The sequence below is a fragment of the Hoplias malabaricus genome, chromosome 3, assembly GCF_029633855.1.
Source record: "Hoplias malabaricus isolate fHopMal1 chromosome 3, fHopMal1.hap1, whole genome shotgun sequence".
In the NCBI taxonomy this organism is placed as follows: domain Eukaryota; kingdom Metazoa; phylum Chordata; class Actinopteri; order Characiformes; family Erythrinidae; genus Hoplias; species Hoplias malabaricus.
The window spans coordinates 4,202,193-4,218,190 of record NC_089802.1 but is presented as its reverse complement, the minus strand read 5'-3'; the positions used below and the strand labels follow the sequence as shown (position 1 = coordinate 4,218,190).

General features: G+C 50.1%; 1 protein-coding gene across 1 annotated transcript in view; it reads left to right on the top strand.

Moving 5' to 3' along the window:
* Window positions 1-15,557, top strand: part of LOC136691305 (calcium-activated potassium channel subunit alpha-1-like) — an 87,646-nt gene extending 72,089 nt beyond the window's left edge. Inside the window, exons 20-30 of the mRNA XM_066663808.1 lie at window positions 4,267-4,299; window positions 6,007-6,100; window positions 6,349-6,472; window positions 6,693-6,917; window positions 7,114-7,306; window positions 7,692-7,805; window positions 8,060-8,143; window positions 12,311-12,441; window positions 12,545-12,739; window positions 14,138-14,256; window positions 14,960-15,557. Of these exons, the coding sequence (XP_066519905.1) occupies window positions 4,267-4,299; window positions 6,007-6,100; window positions 6,349-6,472; window positions 6,693-6,917; window positions 7,114-7,306; window positions 7,692-7,805; window positions 8,060-8,143; window positions 12,311-12,441; window positions 12,545-12,739; window positions 14,138-14,256; window positions 14,960-15,197 (1,550 nt within the window). The 3' untranslated portion in view covers window positions 15,198-15,557. The remainder of the gene's footprint in view (window positions 1-4,266; window positions 4,300-6,006; window positions 6,101-6,348; window positions 6,473-6,692; window positions 6,918-7,113; window positions 7,307-7,691; window positions 7,806-8,059; window positions 8,144-12,310; window positions 12,442-12,544; window positions 12,740-14,137; window positions 14,257-14,959) is intronic.
* Window positions 15,558-15,998: the final 441 nt, after the last annotated feature.

The window sequence follows — 15,998 nt, the reverse complement described above, 5'->3', positions numbered from 1 at the left end:
TTCTCTCTCTCCTGCTGCCGTGGACACGCCTCTCTGACAACACCCCTCTCTCACTCCTCCACTCTGACTCCTCCCATCTCTGTCCTTACCCCTCCCTTCTTTCTTCTTACCCGGCCCCTCTTTCCACTTGGACTCCGCCCATCTCTGTCCCCACCCCTCACTGAACCCGCCTTTCTGACTCTGCCCACCTTTGTCTCCACCCCTCTCTGACCCCTCCATCTGACTCCGCCCTCTATCACTTTGCCCTGTGGCAGTGATGTATTGTGAGTAAATTATGATTGTCCCTGTATTATGTAAATGACTTCTGCACGTTTTACTACATCCTCTACACACACACACTCACACACACACACACACACACACACACACACACACTTCAGATGGCCACTGTCTGTGTTCTCCTCCACAGATTCAGCCCACCAGGAAATTAAAAAACCCAAAAGGGGGGAATAGGGCGACCTACCCATTAGCTGAGAGCCCCCCCCCCCCGAGATACCACCTTAAGCTCTGCAGAGCGAGACAGCCCCGGGTGTCATGTCACAGGGGAAATCATTTGCCTTGTGTGAAGCTAACGGTGGACTCTCAGGGCGTGGTCGGGTTCCGCTGGGGGTGGGGTGTTGCTCTCTCTTAGGGGCAAGGCCTCTCTGTTTCCTCTCTAAATTCCAGCATGTTTCTTGGGGTCCAGGCATCCTGGGGGTATGGTCTGTGGAAAGGTGGCACTGAGACATTAGGGAGGTTTTCTGGAGCACCAGAGGACAGTCCAGCATGTGCTGGGCGTTCAGAACACGACGCATGAGGGCTTTAACCCTGAGATTCCTTCCAGCTGTTGTGTGTAAACAGAATGTCTGGACGGAGGGGTGGTGTTCCACAGGGCTCACTGCTCTGATCCTTCCCTGTTTTCAAAGTGGAGATTAGAGCTGGGCGATATGGACCAAGAATAATATCTTGATATTTTTTTAGCAGAATGGTGATAAACGATATATATCTCAATATTTTTCTTCTCATGAGATAATAACAAAAAGACACTTCTGAGTCAAAGCTACGTGTTCCAAATGTCACACAGGAACTTTTATTAACATTCAGCTGCGTAACTTTTTATGAACATTTAATAAACGGAACATTCAATTTTGTGTGTGTTATCTCATCTGCAGACACACATTTTAATCTTCCAATCTTCAATAAAGTGAATAGTGGCGCTCAAATAAGTCTCACAGTTGTGTCTTGACCATGTGTCTGTCGTCAAGGCAAAGTGTTTTACTCTCAAGAGCCGGTTGGAAAGGGTCTGTCGGACTTAATGTAAATATTAGGCAGTGCTTCTCATGCAAAGAAATTGCGACTGGACCATTGTTATCGTGTTTCAGGAGTTTAATCTGCCTTTTGGAGCCCTTTACTGTTGAGACAGGGATCATACCCTTTGCTCTGTACCTTTGCTTTAGTACCACACCACTTCATACTTTTCTTTTCGTAAGGCACAGCATTAGCTAATGAAGCTTGCAGTGCCGTCTGAACTGGTTTAGGGAACTGTACTGGGACGTGAACGCTTCAGAACAGTAGCAGCAGCACCTCAGAGATTAACAGCTTCATACAGAAGTGTGTGCTGCTGTTGTAAGTGGTGAAATATGCTGAGAGTACATCCTCATTTTGATATTAAAAACTTTATCCATATAAACAATATAGCCTCCCTCCATATCTCACTCTGTTCTATCTCGATATATTTTATTATGACGATATATCGCCCAGCCCTAGTGGAGATCGTCCATCAGTTAACTCCTTTTATTCTCCTCCTCCTCTACTTCCCTTTTTCTCCTCCTCTCTTCCTCCTGTCCCCTCCTCCTCTCTCCTCCTCTCCACTCCTCCAGCTCAGAAGTCCAGCAAGGGGCGAAAGCGATTGTCTTGTTTAGATTGTGGAGAGACAGGAAGCTGCTTGTGCATGTCTCACAGTGTTCATAGTGAATTGGAAACTCCGCCTACTCGTGTCTTTCCTCTGTCTTCTGCCTCTTTTACTGATAACTCCGCCCCTTTACGCTCCTGTAAGTCCCCCACCTCCGCCACCAAGCTAAGAGCTAGCACTAGTGCTAAGAGTGGCTAATCGCTGGGGTGTGCACCTGTTGCTGCTGCGTTTGCGTGTAGCTGTGCTTGTACATTGCAGCTGTGCTTGTGCGTTGGGGCTGTGCTTGTACATTGTAGCTGTGCTTGTATGTTGTAGCTGTGCTTGTACGTTGTAGCTGTGCTTGTACGTTGGGGCTGTGCTTGTGCATTCTACTGTGTTTACTACTATTACTATTACTTACACTTACACTTGTATAGCGCCTTTCTAGATACCCAAGCATGCTTTACAATCCACACTGCTCAGAGCGCTCAGAACACTCAATACATACACACTGGCCAGAAGCGGCAGCCAAACGCGCACAGCGTACTCTTGTACTCTGTTTGCGTTGAAGCTGTGCTTGTGCGTTGTAGCTGTGTTTGTGCATTGAGTTTGTGCGTTTGCGTTGTAGCTGTGTTTGTAGTTGCACTTGTAGATGTTGTGTAGCTGCTGTGAGCCATGGGTCTTGCCTTTTTTAACTGTGTTTTCTGACTCAAAACTTTTAACTTCGGTGTAATAAACCCAGTGTATCTGCTGGAATTCACTGCTATTTGCCCATTAGGAAATTCAGTAAGTCTTTACTCTAGGACATCACTCCTGGGGCTAAAGAACATCTTCATAAACCTTTAATGATATCTGACCTCAACCTGCATTAGCATACAGGCTAATCTCACAGAGGGTCCGTGTTTAAAGGCTGTTTACTCAGTCGTGATGAATGATGCTGATCGGAATACGCCTTTATGCTGATGTAGACTAATGTCAAGAGTTTCCATCAAAAATAAACCTCACATGAATAGAATTGTCCAAACTCAGAGAACTGTAGTCTTTCTGGTGTCCTTCAGGGTTCTGAACCCAGGTCTTCTGGACCATCCTGATTTGTTTTTATTTATTTATTTATTTGTTTGTTTGTTTATTTGTTTATTTTAATAATAATATTGTGTGATGTGGTCCACTGGTCTTCTTATGCTACAACAGATCCCACCCCTGAACTCCAAATTTAGGAACCAGGACTCCAACCTGGAGGTGCAGGGCAGTGAAGGCTCTGGGGTCTGTAGCACACAAAAGAGTGGATATGTGCTGTGAATTATTGTAGTTTGAATTTATAATAAATTAATTGTGAATTGCATTAATCTCCTTTAAAATCTCCTGCAAAGGTTTCCTCCAGGGCTCAGTCCTTGGCCCCTTCTGTTTATCCAGTTTAATGTTATTGTATTTTACCTAAATATCAGCACACAATTAGTCATCTTTGTAGATAAATCTCCTGGACAACATGTGTTTTTCTGAAGGTGTCCCTCAGGGCTCTGTTCTGTTTTGTTCAGTGATGGTCTAAAAATAGAGATCAAGCTTTAGCATAAAGAGTATGGAGCTAACCAGTTCGGTCCCTGTACATCTCGTTCATTTGATTTTCATTTTGAAATGGGAAACGGGAAATTCATTTTTATTTAATTCTGATTTATGAACAACAGAAATTTTCAAAGAAACAAAAGCAGGACTATGCTCCATCTGTGAGTTTTTTGGGGGAGTCGAAGGATTGATTCTTTGGGAGTTGACTCCTGTTCACTGTGTCAGTTCACTGTGACTGTATCCACTGCTCTCGCTGTGAACAGAGACACTGCAGAGAGACGTGCTTGGACCCAGACTCTGAAAATAAGATCAAAACCAAGGGTCAACTCAAGCCACTTTAAAACCTTCTCATGCTCTGAAAGAGATACGCTTTTTTCCCCCCAGAACCCTGCGACACAGCGGCACACACTGCTGGAGAACATAACTTCAGAGCGGTTCTGCTGAGCCTGAGAACACAGAGCAGTGGGGAACAGTCAAAGATTCTGAGCCCTGGGATCCTCCGACCTCAGCCCCAGAAAACACAGACGCAACGTTTTCCTGATTTTATTTCCTCCCGAAATTTAGATAACGAGTCATTTGACGTTTTCTATTTTCCCGTTTCAGAACGAAAGCTCAGAGGTGTAAACCTCCACAGACCGGGTTCTGCCCCGTGTTACTCACCGTCTCATTTCATTAACAGCTGCTAACTGTGTTTGCATCATCCAAAAACTCCGGCCTCCTGGAGGGCCTTTAGGGGGTCTTTAAGGGGGCCGGAGCCTGCTGTGTGTCCAGATTCATCACTTGTTCATCAGTCCTCTGTCCCCCCCAACCTCACCCTCTCTCTGTGTCCTTCTCAGCCAAAAGTAACTATAACGGATACATCAAATCAAGTAAGTTCAGCTTTCCTTCCTCCTCCTCTTCCCTCTCCTCTTTTCCTCTCCCTCCTTTTCGTCCACCCTCTCCCCTCCCCCGCACTGTCCCCTTTCTCATCTCCACTGTCCCCTCACTGTCCACTCCGGTCACTCTGTAGTTCTACACTTAAACACTGTAGTCCATATGTGGCTCTGCATACTTTATTACCCCCTTTCCACCTGTTGTTCAGCGCTCAGGACCCCCACAGAGCAGGTGAGATGTGGTGGTGGATCATTCTCAGCGCTGCAGTGACACTGACGTGGTGGTGGTGTGTTAGTGCCCTACACTGAAGTTCTCACGGACTCACAACTATTACCAGTAGATTGACCAGAGGAGGATAGGTCCCCCGTGTGAGCCTTGGTTCCTCCCAAGGTTTCTTCCTCAGCTCTGAGGACGTTTCTCTGTGCCGCAGTCGCCCTTGGCCTCACTCACCTGGGGATTTTACATCTTTTACATTCTTTACATTTTTACATTTCACGTCAAAACTCTGTCTCCCTGGAATTCTGTGAAGCTGCTTTGTGACATCATCAGCTGTAAAAAGCGCTATACAAATAAATTTGACACTGAGGGGTTTAAAAACTCCAGCAGCACTGCTGTGTCTGATCCACTCTACACCAGCACAACACACACTAACACACCACCACCACGTCAGTGTCACTGCAGCGCTGAGAATGATCTGAACACAGCATCTCAAGTCCCTCTGAGAAAAACAGGGTGATGTTATTAACTCTTTACTCTCAGGGTCACTGCTAGCGTAAAGGCTAATGCTCCAGTTCTGACCACTGGGTGGGGTAGTTCCATGCTGCTCTCTGGTGTAGTGTCTGCCCCGGTCACTGTGGGGTCATCTCCTTCATTACACTCAACAATCACTCCAGATCATGAATGAGACCTTCAGTCCCCGGTCAGACAGAACGGACGGTGGCCTCTGTGCTGGTCTGGTGCTGTTGTCCACTGGGGACGCCATGTAGGACTCGGAGCAGCTTCCGCAGGACGTTGGGTTTTTCTTCAGTTTACTTTAATTCCTCAGTTTTAAAGTAAAAACCCTGATCGGGGGTCGTCAGGGGTCAGTCAGGAGGTCAGTTGGGGGTCCTTCAGGGAGTCGTCAGGAGGTCAGGGGTTCGGTCAGTCAGGGGGTCCTTCAATGGGTTCTCTGGGGGTCGCAGGGGGTCGCCAGGGGTCAGGGGGTCATCAGGGGTCAGTCGGGGGCGTCAGCCGGTAGGTCAGGGATCTTCAGCGGGTCGTCAGGGGGTCCTTCAGTGGGTCGTCAGGGGTACATCAGCGGGTCGGTCAGCGGGTTGGTCAGGGGGTCAGTCACGGGTCATCAGTAGGTCCGTCAGGGGGTTGTCAGCAGGTCCGTCAGGGAGTCGGTCAAGTGGTCAGTCAGGGGGTCGTCAGGGGGTAATCATCGGGTCAGTCAATTTCTGCTCAGCCGTTAAGACCCTTCCTGCTGAGAAGCCACTCCCCCCACATCAACCCAGATTATTATTGATGAAGGTCAAGTGAAACACATTATAATGTTTGTCCCTTCCCTGTCTCTCTTTCTTTTGTCCTCTCTGTCCTCTGTCTGTTTCTCTGTGTTCCCCCAGTGTCCCTCTCCCTCCATCCTACACAGGTGTGTGTGTGTTCTGATGAGTGGGGCGTTGTTCTGTTTATTTGATCCTGGACTAATGCCTGTGTTGTTGCAGTTGAGGAGGTTCATCAGTCCACTTTGTCCCCGAAGAAGAAACAGAGAAACGGAGGAATGAGGACGTCTCCAAACTGCTCCCCGAAGACCCTCCGGTTAGTGTGTGTGTGTGTGTGTGTGTGTGTGTGTGTGTGTGTGTGTGTGTGTCAGGGTGTGTGTGTGTGTGTCAGGGTGTGTGTGTGTGTGTGTCAGAGTGTGGGTGTCTGTGTGTGTATCTTAGTGTGGATGTCTGTGTGTGTATGTGTGTATCTAAGTGTGGATGTCTGTGGGTGTGTGTGTGTGTGTGTGTGTGTGTGCGCGTGTGTGTGTGATTCTCCTCTGAAGTGTGTGTCCCTGCCCTCAGACACGACCCACTCCTGATCCCGACACCGGACCAGATGGAGACGATGGAGGTGAATGTGAAGAAATACGACTCGACCGGGATGTTCCACTGGTGTCCGTCCAAAGACATCGAGAAGGTGATTCTGGTGAGTTCAGGGAGTAAGACACACGGGGACATCAATCTGTCTGTGTGTGTTGTGAATTTCTGTGTGCGGTGTGTGTGTTGTGTGGTTTTTTTTGTGTTTGTGTGTGTGTGTGTATTGTGTGTTTGTGTGTGTGTGTATTGTGTGTTTTTTTTTGTGTTTGTGTGGTGTGTACTGTGTGTTTCCTGTGTTTTACACGTGTGTGTGTGTGTTGGCTCCTCAGACGCGCAGCGAGGCGGCGATGACGGTCCTGAGTGGTCACGTCGTGGTGTGTATCTTTGGGGACGTGAAGTCTGCGGTGGTGGGCTTGAGGAACCTGGTGATGCCACTCAGAGCCAGTAACTTCCACTACCACGAGCTGAAGCCCATCGTCTTCGTGGGGTCTCTGGAGTATTTGAAACGGGAGTGGGAGACCCTCCACAACTTCCCTAAAGTCTCCATACTCCCAGTGAGTCACCCCCATTCCCCCTACTGCCACCCACTGCCCCCTACTGCCCCACTGCCCCACTTGTACAGGCCTCACCTCCCACAAACAACAGACAAACGATAGAACGAGGGGCTTTGATTGGGGCTTTTGTTCAAAGCGCAGTCTATCGTTTGTTTGTTTGTTTGTTTGTTGATGTTTTTGTTTATTGTTTATAAAGGGCAGTCCTCTGAGCAGAGCCGACCTCCGGGCTGTCAACATCAACCTGTGCGACATGTGTGTGATCCTCTCGGCCAATCAGAACAACATTGATGATGCCTCGCTGCAGGACAAAGAGTGTATCCTCGCCTCCCTCAACATCAAGTCCATGCTGTTTGACGACAGTATCGGCCTATTACAGGCCAACTCCCAGGGTAAGGCACCTGCATTCTAACGCCCCCTAGTGTCCTCTAGAGGCCGACTCCCAGGGTAAGGCGCCTGCATTCTAACGCCCCCTAGTGTCCTCTTAGAGGCGGACACCCAGTGGCGTAGGACACTCAGTAAGAGTCAGATGTAGATGTTTTAAAGGTGCAGCAGGTGACCACAGTAGGGCAGCACAGCCTTTATGAGGATGAGGAATAATTATTCTTTTTCTGCTCAGTAACTCACTACAGTGATGGTCAACTAATGTGCAGCTGCTCCAGAGCATCAGCTCTTTACTGTGGAGACTTTATCTGGGATTAAATTAAAACTTTTGGACCAGCAAGATTGAATTGTGTTTGTGTGTGTTTGTGTGTGTGTGTGTGTGTGTGTGTGCAGGCTTCACTCCTCCTGGAATGGACCGTTCGTCTCCTGAGAATAGTCCGGTTCATGGCCTCGTCCGTCAGACATCCGTCACCACAGGAGCAAACATCCCCATCATCACAGAGCTTGGTATACACACACACACACACACACACACATATCTCTCAAACAAACACACACAGTCACACACACACATGCACAACCACACACAGGCACAGTCACACACACACAGAGAAAATTATACACATATAGACATATTGGGGCCATACCTGACCGTTTTTAAAGAGCTGCAGTGTGTGTGTGTGTATGTGTGAGAGACTGTGCGTATTTGTGAGAGTGTGTGTGTATGTGTACTAAGGCTGGTGTGTGTTTCCTGTCGTTAGCTAAATCAGACAGACTGCTGAACGCAGTGTGTGTGAGACAGGACAAGAGCATCGGGACCAACATCCCAATGATCACTGAGCTGGGTAAGAGCCGCCGCTCTCACTCTGTCACACACCGCTCTCACTCTGTCACACACCACTCTCACTCTCTCACACATATGCCACACACCACACTCACTCTGTCACACACCGCTCTCACTCTGTCACAAACCACTCTCACTCTGTCACACACCTCTCACACACCACTCTCACTCTGTCACACACCGCGCTCACTCTCTCACACATGTCACACACCACTCTCACCCTGTAACACGCCACTCTCACTCTGTCAAACACCACACTCACTCTGTCACACACCTCTCTCACTCTGTCAATCACCACTCTCACTCTCTCACTCTGTCATACACCACTCTCACTCTTTCACACATGTCACACACCACTCTCACCCTGTCACACACCACTCTCACTCTGTCACACACCACACTCACTCTCTCACACACCACTCTCACTCTCTCACACATATGCCACACACCACACTCACTCTGTCACACACCGCTCTCACTCTGTCACAAACCACTCTCACTCTGTCACACACCTCTCACACACCACTCTCACTCTGTCACACACCGCGCTCACTCTCTCACACATGTCACACACCACTCTCACTCTGTCACACACCTCTCTCACTCTGTCAATCACCACTCTCACTCTCTCACTCTGTCATACACCACTCTCACTCTTTCACACATGTCACACACCACTCTCACCCTGTCACACACCACTCTCACTCTGTCACACACCACACTCACTCTCTCACACACCTCTCTCACTTTGTCACACACACCTCTCACTCTGTCACACACCTCTCTCACTCTGTCACACACCACTCTCACTCTCTCACACACCACTCTCACTATGTCATACACCGCTCTCACTCTCTCACACATGTCACACCGCTCTCACTTTGTCACACACCACATTCACTCTCTCACACACCATTCTCACTCTGTCACACATCACATTCACTCGGTCACACACCGTTCTCACCCTGTCACACACCACACTCACTGTCACACACCTCTCTCACTCTGTCACACACCACTCTCACTCTGTCACACACCTCTCTCACTCTGTCACACACCACTCTCACTCTCTCACACACCACTCTCACTATGTCATACACCGCTCTCACTCTCTCACACATGTCACACCGCTCTCACTTTGTCACACACCACACTCACTCTCTCACACACCATTCTCACTCTGTCACACATCACATTCACTCGGTCACACACCGTTCTCACCCTGTCACAAACCACACTCACTGTCACACACCTCTCTCACTCTGTCACACACCACTCTCACTCTGTCACACACCACTCTCATTGTCACACACCACTCTCACTCTGTCACACACCACACTCACTATGTCATACACCGCTCTCACTCTCTCACACACGTTACATACCACTCTTACTCTGTCACACACCGCTCTCACTCTGTCACACACCTCTCTCACTCTGTCACACACCACTCTCACTGTCACACACCACTCTCACTCTGTCACACACCACTCTCACTCTGTCACACACCACTCTCACTGTCACACACCACTCTCACTCTGTCACACACCACACTCACTATGTCATACACCGCTCTCACTCTCTCACACACGTTACATACCACTCTTACTCTGTCACACACCACTCTCACTTTATCACACACCACACTCACTTTCTCACACACCACTCTGTCACAAACCACACTCACTGTCACACACCATTCTCACTCTGTCACATACCACACTAACTCTGTCACACACCACTCTGTCACATACCACTCTCACTCGGTCACACACCACTCTCACCCTGTCACACACCTCTCTCACTCTGTCACACACCACATTCACTCTCTCACACACCACTCTCACTATGTCATACACCGCTCTCACTCTCTCACACATGTCACACAGCACTCTTCCTCTTTCACACACCGCTCTCACTTTGTCACACACCACACTCACTCTCTCACTCTCTCACACACCACTCTCACTCTGTCACACATCACATTCACTCTCTCACACACCACTCTCACTCTCTCACACACCGTTCTCACCCTGTCACACACCACACTCTCTGTCACACACCACTCTCACTCTGTCACACACCACTCTCACTCTTTCACACACCACTCTCACTCTGTCACACACCACACTCACTATGTCATACACCGCTCTCACTATCTCACACACATCACATACCACTCTTACTCGGTCACACACCGCTCTCACTTTATCACACACCACACTCACTCTCTCACACACCACTCTCACTCTGTCACACACCACTCTCACTCTCTCACACACCACTCTCACTCTGTCAGACACTGATTTCACTCTGTCACATACCACTCTCACTCTCTCACACACCACTCTGTCACAAACCACACTCACTGTCACACACCATTCTCACTCTGTCACATACCACACTAACTCTGTCACACACCACTCTGTCACACACCACTCTCACTTTGTCACACACAACTCTCACTCTTTCACACACCACACTCATTTTGTCAAACACAACTCTCACTCTGTCACACAGCTCTCACTCTGTCACACACCACACTCACTCTGTCATACACTCTGAACTGGTTTAATGTTGATGCGGTGCTGTGTTGCCGTGCTGTAGCTCTGTCTCCACTCAGTGCTTGGGTTGAGTGCTGTGTGTGTGTGTGTGTGTGTGTGTGTGTGTGTGTGTGTGTGTGTGTGTGTGTGTGTGTGTGTGTTGCAGACGAAGAGCTCAGGGTACGAGTCTCATCCTGTTCACTGACATATTAACATTATAATTTAGCTGCTGCAGTAATGTTGTGCTCGTGATGCAGATCAAGCCCAGATCAGAGAGTCAGCGTAGTCTGGGCTTGAGGCCCATGTTCTGCTGAAGGTTAAACCCGTATCCGGATCCAGATGGAGTCTTCTGTCCATCCCCTGAAGTCATGTCCTCCATGTCTTGCTAGTTTTCTGAAAGCTGGACACTGGAGGCAGCATAGCTCTCTGCCAGTTGACTGTGTGAGTCCCCGTGCCTGATGTGGCACGTAATGGAGCTCCGGGATACGTCCAGCAGCACTGGACATGACATACATGTTAGTGTCTCTTGCTGAGGATGAGCAAAGGTCTCTCCACATATCCTGCTGTATACCATACCACAGCATCCTACACCATCACTGTGTTCATGTCAGAACCTGAGCAGCACCCTCTAGTGTTGGCACTGCTTAATGTCCACACTGAGGGAGGGTGGCAGGGACAGGGACGCAGTGGCAGGAGCAGGGACAAGTATGCAGGGGCAGGAGCAGGGTCACAGGGGACGCATGGACAGAATTGCAGGGGCAGGGACAGGGTCACAGGGACAGGATTGTAGGGACAGGGTCGCAGGGAGAGGGACACAGGGACAGGATTGCAGGGGCCGAGACATGGTTACAGGGACAGGGACTGAATCGCAGGGACAGGGTTGCAGGAGCAGGGACAGAATCGCAGGGCCAGGGACAAGGTCACAGGAGCAGGGACAGGGATGCAGGGACATGGACAGGATTGCACGGACAGGGACACCGGGACACAATCACAGGGGCAGAGACAGGGATGCAGGGACAAGATCGCAGTGGCAGGGACAGGGACGCAGGGGCAGGATTGCAGGGGTAGGGGCAGGATCACAGAGGCAGGGACAGGGACGCAGGAACAGGATTGCAGGGGCTGGGACACAATCGCAGGGAATGGGACAGGATCGCAGGAGCAGGGAAAGGGACACCGGGACAGGATCACAGGGGCAGGGACAGGGACACCGGGACAGGATCGCCGGAGCAGGGACAGGGACACAGGGACAGGATCACAGGGACAGGGACGCAGGGACAGGATCACAGGGACAGGGACGCAGGGACAGGATCGCGGGGCAGAGACAGGGATGCAGGGACAGGGACAGGATCGCCAGGGCAGGGACAGGATCGCACGGGCAGGGACAGGGAGGCAGGGGCCCCGGTGCTGCTCCCAGTTTTAGGCTGCGCGGTGTTGATCATGTTGAGTTTTGGGAGGACACTGTTGCTGTGGTTTCCCTGACTCCTGACCCCTGACCCCTGACCCCTGACTCCTGACCACCTGACTCCTGCGTGGCTGTGCTGTGAGATGTGCATGGCCTCTGTGCTGTTTATAGACATTTTAATTTTTAGTGTGGGTAAATTAGTGTGTGTGTGTGTGTGTTATAGTGAATGACTCCAATGTCCAGTTTCTGGATCAGGATGATGACGATGACCCGGACACAGAGCTGTACCTCACTCAGCCCTTTGCCTGCGGAACAGCCTTCGCCGTCAGTGTCCTCGACTCACTGATGAGTGCGGTGAGGACCCCCCGCGCGACTGAACATTTTACTGTTTATGTAGTGACTGTAAATACAGGCTGGTTCTAAATGCTTGCTCTCTCTTTCTCGCTCTCTCTCTCAGACGTATTTTAATGATAATATCCTGACGTTAATCCGGACTCTGGTGACCGGAGGAGCCACTCCGGAGCTGGAGGGGTTGCTGGCTGAGGAGAACGCTCTCCGTGGGGGATACAGTACGCCTCAGACTCTGGCCAACAGGGACCGCTGTCGAGTCGCCCAACTCGCCCTCTATGACGGACCTTTCGCTGACCTGGGGGTGAGAGAGAGGAGTGGGAGGGTGTAATCACTGGAGTGGAGGTCCGAGACCCTGCACACAGTTAGCTCTGTATTTACATCAATCAGAACTGTCTCAGACACTTTAACTTCTCTCCTGACGTCAATAAGATCAAAGGAACAACAACAACAACCCCACTCTTCATGAGGGCATGTCTTCATCAGTCAGGAAGGGGTTAAACGTGATCTGTTATTGTCTGTGATCTGGACTGAAATATAAACACGGTTAGAGTCTGACGCCTGCAACTCGCTCCAGCAAAGTGGTGACAGAGGGGAAGGGTTTATAGAATGTTCCAGTTCCTCCGTTTAGAAGAGTCCACTGTAAACAGGAGAATATCAAAGAGATTAAAGGAGGGTCCCACAAAGGGTCAGTCTCTGCAGCAGAGAGTGGGCGTTGTCTCCACTCTGAGGGGTGTGGTCACAGTGCAAAGAGGGGGTGTGGTCACCGTGGCCATACTCCATGAGAGAATCAAACAATTGAAAAAGAACATTTCTCAGCGCGAGATCTCACAGAGTGTCGGTCTCACCGTCTCCTGTCACTTGAAAATCTCAGTCCGAGTCGGACAGGGTCGGACAACACTGCTGAATGAGCCTGACCTTCCAGCACTCAGACGGCTCTGCAGGAAAAACCCTTGTCACACTGTGATTAATACAGACACATGGGTTCAGGAGGAGTTCAGAAAACTGCTTTCATCAGCGCCAACAGTGACCAGTGCCTGTGAGAAGATTCTCCTTATATGGAGGTGGACACAGGGATTTTAGAGAGACCCACTGCCATCAGTGTAATGTCTTTTTCGGGAAGTCCATGGTTGTTTCAGCAGGACGGGGCCAGGCCTCATTCTGCGTGTCTCCGTAGACACAGAGTGCGTGAGCGTGAGCAGCCTGCGTCCAGATCTGTCTCCTGTGGTTGTCATGAAGAGAAGAATCGGAAAACGGTGACCGTGGACAGACATTCACAAGCCTGCAGCGCTGAGTCTCCTCAGTTCCCAAACACTTCCACAGCGTCAGTAAAGGAAAGGGAATGGAGCTCAGCACCAAATTCACCTCCGTCTCCACTTTTCTGCAGAGAGCTGCAGATTCTAATTGTGTTTATATTTACAGAGTATAGTCCAGTTCAGAGACAACTCTGGAATATGTTCTTTTGGCTTTTGTATTTAAATAAACCTCCGGGGTGTGTGTAAGGAAGTACAAGACGTTGTTGTTAGTCCTAAGGTTGACACAGTGAGTGACGGGGTGACAGCGCCCCATGGAGGAGAGAGTACCTCATTACAATGTGTTTCTGTAACTCAGGTGTTTTCTGAATGAGTGTGAGAGTGTGTGTGTGTGTGAGTGCTGAAGGGTAACTGTGTGGTAACTCGTGGTGTGTTGTGTTGATGGACAGGACGGTGGCTGCTATGGAGATTTATTCTGTAAGGCATTAAAAACCTACAACATGTTGTGCTTCGGAATCTACCGGCTCCGAGACGCTCACCTGAGCTCCCCGAGTCAGTGCACCAAGAGGTGAGTCCCTCACACCCACCACAGACAGAGGGATGGGGGGGACACAGGGACACAGAGGTGTACACACACCTCTGAGCACTGAAGAGAACCCCCTTGTGGTGCGTTCTGTTAAATGAGAGTGAGTGAGTGAATGTGAGTGAGTGAATGTGAGACTGAATGAGTGAATATGATTAAATGAGTGAGTGGATTTGATCAAGTTCATCTTCATTTTAAAACAATTAAACATCACACACAGCACAAAGGGCACAGAGAAATGTGCTGAAAAAGAATAAATAAATAAGAGTAAGTTATTTCATAAATACATCTGTGTAATGATACTAAAATTACACTTAATTACAGAAACATTTTTTATTTTGTATTTTATTATCAAGTATTTCCTTGGGTTTATTGTCAGTAACAGGGATAAACTCTCTCTCTCTCACTTTCTCTGTCTCACTCTCTGTCTGTCTCCCTCCCTCTCTCTCTCTCTCTCTCTCTCTCTCTCTCTCTCTCTCTCTCTATCTCTCTCTCTCTCTCTCTCTATCTCTCTCTTTCTCTGTCTATCTCTCTCTCTGTCTCTCTCTTTCTCTCTGTCTCTTTCTGTCTCTCTCTCTTTCTGTCTCTTTCTCTCTCTCTCTCTCTGTCTATCTCTCTCTCTCTCTGTCTCTCGTTCTCTCTCATCTATCTCTCTTTCTCTCTATCTATCTCTCTCTCTCTCTCTCAGGTATGTGATCACTAACCCCCCATATGACTTCGAGCTGGTTCCCACAGATCTGATCTTCTGTCTGATGCAGTTTGATCACAATGCGGGTCAGACCCGGGCCACTCTGTCTCACTCATCTCACTCGTCTCACTCGTCAAGTAAGAAGAGCTCATCTGTCCCCTCGGTCAGCGCCGCCACCCGTACCGGACGCAACAAGGCCCGCGAGGCCAAGGACAAACAGAAGTACGTCCCGCTCTAACAACCCAGCAGGACCTGGACCTGTACACACACACACACACACACGTACACATACAAACACACACACGTACACATACAAACATACACACGTACACATACAAACATACACACACACACTCTCTCTCTCTCTCTCTCTCTGTGCCTGTGTGATGTGTTTGGCCTGGAGCTGCTGCTGATTGGTTGTGTTTTTTGGGGGAGTGTCCTGCGCTGTTTTTTCCGGCGCTCTCCCACGACCGTGTGCCATTTGCGTGACGTCCGAATGTGTCCTTCGTCTCTGATGTCTCACGTAACGGTGGACATCCAACATCACCAGTCCCACAGCCTCTGTCCAGTCCCCACCCTCTGTCCAGTCCCCCACCTCTGTCCAGTCCCCCGCCCCTGTCCAGTCCCCCAGCCTCTGTCCAGCCCCCCCACCCCTGTCCAGTCCCCCGCCCCTGTCCAGTCACCGGCCTCTGTCCAACCCCCCGCCTCTGTCCAGTCCCCCGCCCCTGTCCAGTCACCGGCCTCTGTCCAGTCCACAGCCTCTGTCCAACCCCCCGCCTCTGTCCAGTCCCCCGCCCCTGTCCAGTCCCACAGCCTCTGTCCAGTCCCCAGCCTCTGTCCAGTCCCCCCCCATGTCCAGTCCCCCCCCATGTCCAGTCCCCCACCCCTGTCCAGTCCCACAGCCTCTGTCCAACCCCCAGCCTCTGTCCAGTCCCCAGCCCCTGTCCAGTCCCCCACCCCTGTCCAGTCCCACAGCCTCTGTCCAACCCCCAGCCTCTGTCCAGTCCCCCGCCCCTGTCCAGTCCACAGCCTCTGTCCA